At 54.4% G+C, this 5,851-nt stretch overlaps 1 protein-coding gene across 1 annotated transcript in view; it reads right to left on the minus strand.

Moving 5' to 3' along the window:
- VOLCADRAFT_119604 (TSO1-like protein) overlaps window positions 1-4,404 on the minus strand; it is a gene marked incomplete at both ends in the record, with an annotated part of 8,918 nt that extends 4,514 nt beyond the window's left edge. Inside the window, 6 exons of the mRNA XM_002957117.1 lie at window positions 184-309; window positions 901-1,048; window positions 2,221-2,400; window positions 2,548-2,631; window positions 2,918-3,013; window positions 4,337-4,404. Coding sequence (XP_002957163.1) covers window positions 184-309; window positions 901-1,048; window positions 2,221-2,400; window positions 2,548-2,631; window positions 2,918-3,013; window positions 4,337-4,404 — 702 coding nt within the window. The remainder of the gene's footprint in view (window positions 1-183; window positions 310-900; window positions 1,049-2,220; window positions 2,401-2,547; window positions 2,632-2,917; window positions 3,014-4,336) is intronic.
- Between the last annotated feature and the right edge of the window lie 1,447 nt (window positions 4,405-5,851).

The following is a 5,851-nucleotide window of genomic DNA, read 5'->3' on the forward strand; positions in this document are numbered from 1 at the left end:
TACCGGGCTGGTAGACAGACAGTTCTCACAAGCCACCCTAAGCGCCGATTCGACCTCGATTCGACCCTGACAGACGCTGCCGCCTACCCACAGGGCACAGGCAATCCACCACAGCCCTGTCACTTCATCAACCCCAGACAATCCTTGCCGCCGCGGACAGGCAGGCCCCGCTCTCCTGCCCACCTGGAAGCACTCGCAATACTTTTTCAAGCATGACGACTTCTTGCAATTGCAGCCCTTGAGGTGACGCCCCGGTGCAGCCGCATTGTTCACCACTGCCGCCGCTGCGGCGGGGGCCTGCTCATTGGACTGGGAGCCGGATGGCGGGACAGGCGAGGGAGGGCGCGGTGAGCAACGTCGCACAGAACGTCATGGTGGTGATGGTGATGGTGGTGGTGGCGGCAGAGCGGCGTCCGGGTAGGTGACTGACTGGCCTAGCATACGCCGTGTGCAGTGTTTCTGTGGCCCCTGATTCGCCTCCACATCCGCCTGCGCGCTAGGCTGACTGCTTCAGAGTTTTCCATAGAATGAGCAAAGCGGCGGAACACCTGGGGTTCTATTGCTGATGTCACCATTCACTGGTATATGAGCGTCGGTCACTTTCCAACACCCCCGTGAGTGACACTCTCTCGCTCAGGGCATCCCCTAATGCCCCTTCCCAGCTTCCCAAACTCTGGACAACAGCCAGTGGGAATCGCAGCGGCGACCTTTAGGCGCAACGTCCAGCGCTATCGGGGCTCATGACCTCTAAACAGGTTTGGCCTTGGAACCCTTGGAATTAAGAGCCTCGTTCAAGCGCGACCTTACTGCTTATGCCCATGGCCGCGAGAGCTGACACCTGTCAGCCAGCCCTTGTGCTGCCAGCCATCCAATACCGGAAACTAAATTTTGACCGCTCACCTGAATTTTGGGCCGAAACGCGTTTGGGTTCCGTTCCAAAATGGCCTCCACCGCACTCTGCCGTGTCGCTTCGTGTTCCCGATTATTGAAGCACTGGACACAGTTGCAATTCTCGCAGTACCGGCCCGAAGCAAAGCACTCGCAGTAGCTGCAGTTCCCACGCGCCGGCCACAGTCGTGGCACCAGAAGAGAGCGTAAGAGGAAAATACGCACAGCGGGTGGCATACCCGCAGCCGGCACAGGCACGGCGGCACAGAGCATGTACCGTCCGCAAGGACAGCTAGGAAAACACTAACAATGCCACAGTAGCTACAGTTGGCAGGATCTCCAAGCTATCGACATTATCAGTGCTAGCGCACCCCTTCTGTGCCGAGCACAGCACGCCGATGTGCAGCTTGTGCAAAAAGCCCGTGCAGACACCCTCCCCAACACACAACGCCCCTCTCCTCAAGATTACCTCATGCACTGCCCGAGTACCTGCTCTAAGCCGCCCGACTTGAGTCATTATCTCGGGGACTAACCTACACCTGAGATGGAGCCGTTCAGGTTCCCCAGTTCCGAACTTGCACTCACACAGGCGCGCAAGGCACCCTGCGCCTCCCCAGACCCCAAAAAGTCTTTAACTACGTTGGACTCACAGTTTTAGACACCTCGAATTCTTGCAGTTACACTGTTTTCGTCCGGCCCCGGCCCCGCCAGAACCCTTGCTACGTTCCATAGATGTCTTCCGAGCTCCCAAGCTGCGATTGAAGAGGAAAGGTGAGGGCTGGTGGCGTGAGGTCAGCCAGCGGATGCAAGGAGAAAGGGGAAAGGAGAGGCCGTGTCCATGGTAAGGCTACGTAAAGTGAGAGATGCATGGCGAACGTTGCGAATGAGGAGAGGCAAGCCAGAGGATGCGCGGGGAACCAAGGTCGGGGTGATGAAGAAGGTTGGACATGATTGGCGTAGGAAAATAGAATGGATGAGTATCGTTGCTCCTTCAACGTGCCTGCACACCCGCGTACGCGCATCTAGCTGTGCGAAAGGAATATAGCCTTCGTGAACTGAAGGGACGCAGTGGTGGTGTTTCACCGTAGCGTTGAAACACGCGTGGTAGTGCATGGGCCGCGTAGGCGGCAGGTCTTTGTATGGTTTGGATATAGACCAAAGCGCTGCGCTGTGAGTAGGGAATATGACGAGGACGTCCCGATGAGGGAAACGCATGTGCACAAAAAACGAGAAACACTAGGTTTTCCGCTCTGGCTTCACCGTTTCCAGGGAGAGTGCACCACTGTCCGGCATTTCGCCCATGTGGGATCCTTATTGAGCAGGAGGGCGCACCTTTGAGCTGTCATATTGCCCGCTTGCGCTTGAAACAGTGGGAGGCCGCTCGCCGCGGCCGGGGGAAACTGGCCCGGCCTGAAGCTTGCCGCCAGCCCTTGCAAACCGAGTTGGGGAGCCAACGACTGAGATAGCATGGACTGAGCCATGGGACGAACACCCAGCGGAGGAGCGACGGTCCTGCAGCGCAAATGATGTTGTTACTGGGGCGACAGGTCCAAGCCGTGGGCTCATGGCTGGCGTGGTGGTGACCACCGTAGGACAAGCAGATAGCGCACAAAGTAACCTTCCCAACCTGGACCATGATAAATGCTTAAGAGAACTTACGGTGCGGCAATTAATCTGCTGTCAACAGGCGGTCCGTTACTGGCGTCCATTCTGTCGCGCCACTTGGGGATTGCCCTGCTCGCCCTGTGCGCCCACAGGGTGTTGACTTATGGACACGCTTGATGCTAAGCAGATTTTGCAAGGGCTGGGTCACATCGTAGTTCCAGGCTGTGATGTAGGCATCTTCGTGAACTGAGGCCCCGTCCGTTCATGCCTATAGCTTTGAGCAGGATAGCGTTCTAATCAAGAATAGAAGTACGTGCCATACAAGCTGATTGCAAGACCGGAGAGGCGAAAGCGGCAGCGGCTGCTGTGAGAACCAACAGCTTGAACAACAGCCCTTAAGATATTAGCGAAATCTGATCCTTACGATGATTTAACTCGAATCACTGAATAAGTGGGCAACGGACGAGCCTGATGGAGCAGCTGCACCGTCTCGCCTTGAATTTTCATGTTTGTACTACGTCTGCAGGTCAAAAGGAGGTAAGCCAAGAGAGCATAGTTGAAGACTCTGTGCAAACACCTTAGTCTGCACCTTTAGCATAGTGCGTCGTTGTTCGAGCTCATTATGCGCACCGCGGGAAGAAGCGCAGAAGACGCGCACTAGCAAAGTTGCAAACCAGACCTAGCTGAATCGTGCTTATTTCTTGCAACTCTAATATATAAGGTCCGTTGACATTCAATACCATGGCAGGTTGCTTTCTTGGGACATCTTTGTCCACATGGACAAAGCTTGAAAGCTAAAGCATGTGGCGGCTTAAGTTCCTCGTATCTTCTACTGCTCGCTACCAAGCAATCAGGCTTCCTCAGCAGACCCGCAACTACTCTGTATGCGGCAGCTGCGTTTCCTGGCTGATGATCCTGCTCCAGGCTTGAGCTTTACAAAGTCGTGGTCTCCCATACACGTAACACATGTTTTGGGCTTGGAATTCTGACCTGCCTTGGCATGTCATCTCTTCAGTTTTTCCTATGCTACCGGGATGCCTGGCTTTCTTCCGGAGCCCCTCCGTCCGCCTCCCTGTTGTTTCATTTAGCAATTGTGCTAAAGCCAAATGCTACGGCACCGTGATTGAAGATCAACCGATTCGCAAAGTGGGGGCACGGCTCAGCTGTCACCAGTCCCCGCCAGCAAACTGCAAGCTATCACCCATTCCCCACATTCACAGTATTGTCCGGCATTGGCTGAAATGTATCGGCACTCATAAAGTTGCGTAGTTAATATAACCTTTTTAAAATGCAAATTTAAGATCTAAACTGACCCGCGAAAGGTACGACGGTCCTGGGAGCGAGAGAAAAATCCTCTCACACCGCGTCCAATGCGCAGTGTTCATTTGGTTGCGACCACTGGAGCTGGGATCCCAGGGAAGGGATCCCTGACCCTGACGGAGCCCGCTCTCCATCAAGCGCCAACCAGCACGTGGTTTCAGATGGCAATCGTCAGGGGTTACCCAGACTATGTGCAGCTTCAGGGCGTTATTCACAGATATCTCGCGAGTTGGCAGGCAGGCAAGGTGGGTTTGAGCTGCAACAGCCACATCAACTGCAGCTACACTGGTTGAAACTCCTTGAAACCCCTGCAGGCATTTTGGTTGCGTCCCCGCGGGGTGAAACCTAATCGACCAAGCATGTAGTGGCTGGTAGCGATGACCTGAACCGCATCATCAGAGCATGCGGGGCGACCGCTGCCCTGCTGTCCTGCGATGTGGCAGCCGGCAATGGCGAGGCCCCTATCCAGCCCCTACCCGGCCAGGCTGCGTAGGTAGGTAGATGTCACCCAGGCGCGCCTTACCTTTCACTGGACACAAGTGCACCAAGCAAGCCAATGGGCTGCAGGTGTGCATCTAGAAAGGGCCCCATTGGAGACAGGAGGCAGGGGGTGATGCACGGTCCGGGGCCGCGTCACACAACTCACACCTTTGCCTGGCTCCATTATTATGCAACTTTTGAAACATCACGTCTAAGCATTGGTGTGGTGTGTGGCCGGTGGATTTAGAGGGATTTAGGCTGGGTCGGAGTGGATATGGCTGGGAGCTGGTCTCAAGGTGGCGGTATCTCCAACTATGTGCTGTCTTAGCCCAATTAAGCAGTCCCCACCCCACGATGGCATGGGCCAAATGGTGTGGGGATCAGGAGTAGTCATCGGCCCGGACACCTTGTAGATCAGGCAGGAATGCAACTGAGCCCGCAGGTACAAACATCGCGAGTGTGAAGGCACGGGTCATATGGACAGTGGAGCATGTTGATAAGTTTGCGTCACAGGCCGAAGCTTACAGACCTTGTTTCTGAGGCCACAGCCGCGGGTGCGAGGAAGTTACATAGCTTTATGGCCATTTGCGGTCGGCCATTTACGGTCGGCCATTTATGGTCGGCTTTTAGGTCAGATTCGGAAGGGCTTCTAGCCTGACGGGTTCCAGACACATTTTTGCCAAGACATCTCGGCCAGCAGTTGCTCAAAACGTGCGAAAGCTCCAGCAGACTAGAAAACTAGGCAGGCATGGCGTTGTAGTAACAACTATGGCGAGGACCTTGATAGCAGTTACTGTCCGTTTTTAGCCGGTAATCGTTGACCACGCCCGGGAGTGTCCGCTGCACCAATTGTCTTCCCATCTCAAGCTCCACCAGGTCCATGTGTCCAATTTTACTTATACCTCGAAAGGGGTTTATGGAGTTATGGGTTTAATACAGTTACCAGGCAACGGAAGTGCAAGGGATATAGGTGTATGCTACACGGTATGCAAAGCAGATGCAAGTGCTTGGAACAGTTTACAACGCACAGCGCCGCTTATTGTTGTGGATTAATAGCAATTGATTATGGTCGGAGGTTTTGCATTCCAGGTCAGCCCAAACTTTATGCCAATCAAATTATTCCAGGCCAGCCCAATCTTTATGCCAATCAAATCTTAAATCATCAGTCATCAATGAAAGAGTGGTGGCTAAGAAACGAACTTCCCTTCGTAGCTCCGGTCATGCAAAAGCCGTTACTCGATAACCGCGCCTCGCGGGTTGTTCCAGAATGTTACCCACCCCACCTAGGATGCAGGAATGGTGTCTCTATGTCGCTTCAGCAGCCAGCTGGACTATGGCTTCCATTTCCACTTTTAACAAAGTTTCGGTCCCAACGGCAATTGCCGCTAAAGGCGGCCAACGCTGTTGCGGATGGCTCTCGCGGTACGCGGTTGCTATGCGCTTTTAGCGACATTCAATTACGCGTGTGTAATAGCAAGCACGATGCCTCTGCTCTTTTCCAGTTGCGTAACCGGAATCACCATTCCCTGCACCACACGCGGCTCGACACTGCGGCATT

The sequence above is a fragment of the Volvox carteri genome (genome assembly GCF_000143455.1).
Source record: "Volvox carteri f. nagariensis unplaced genomic scaffold VOLCAscaffold_69, whole genome shotgun sequence".
NCBI classification, from domain to species: Eukaryota; Viridiplantae; Chlorophyta; class Chlorophyceae; order Chlamydomonadales; family Volvocaceae; genus Volvox; species Volvox carteri.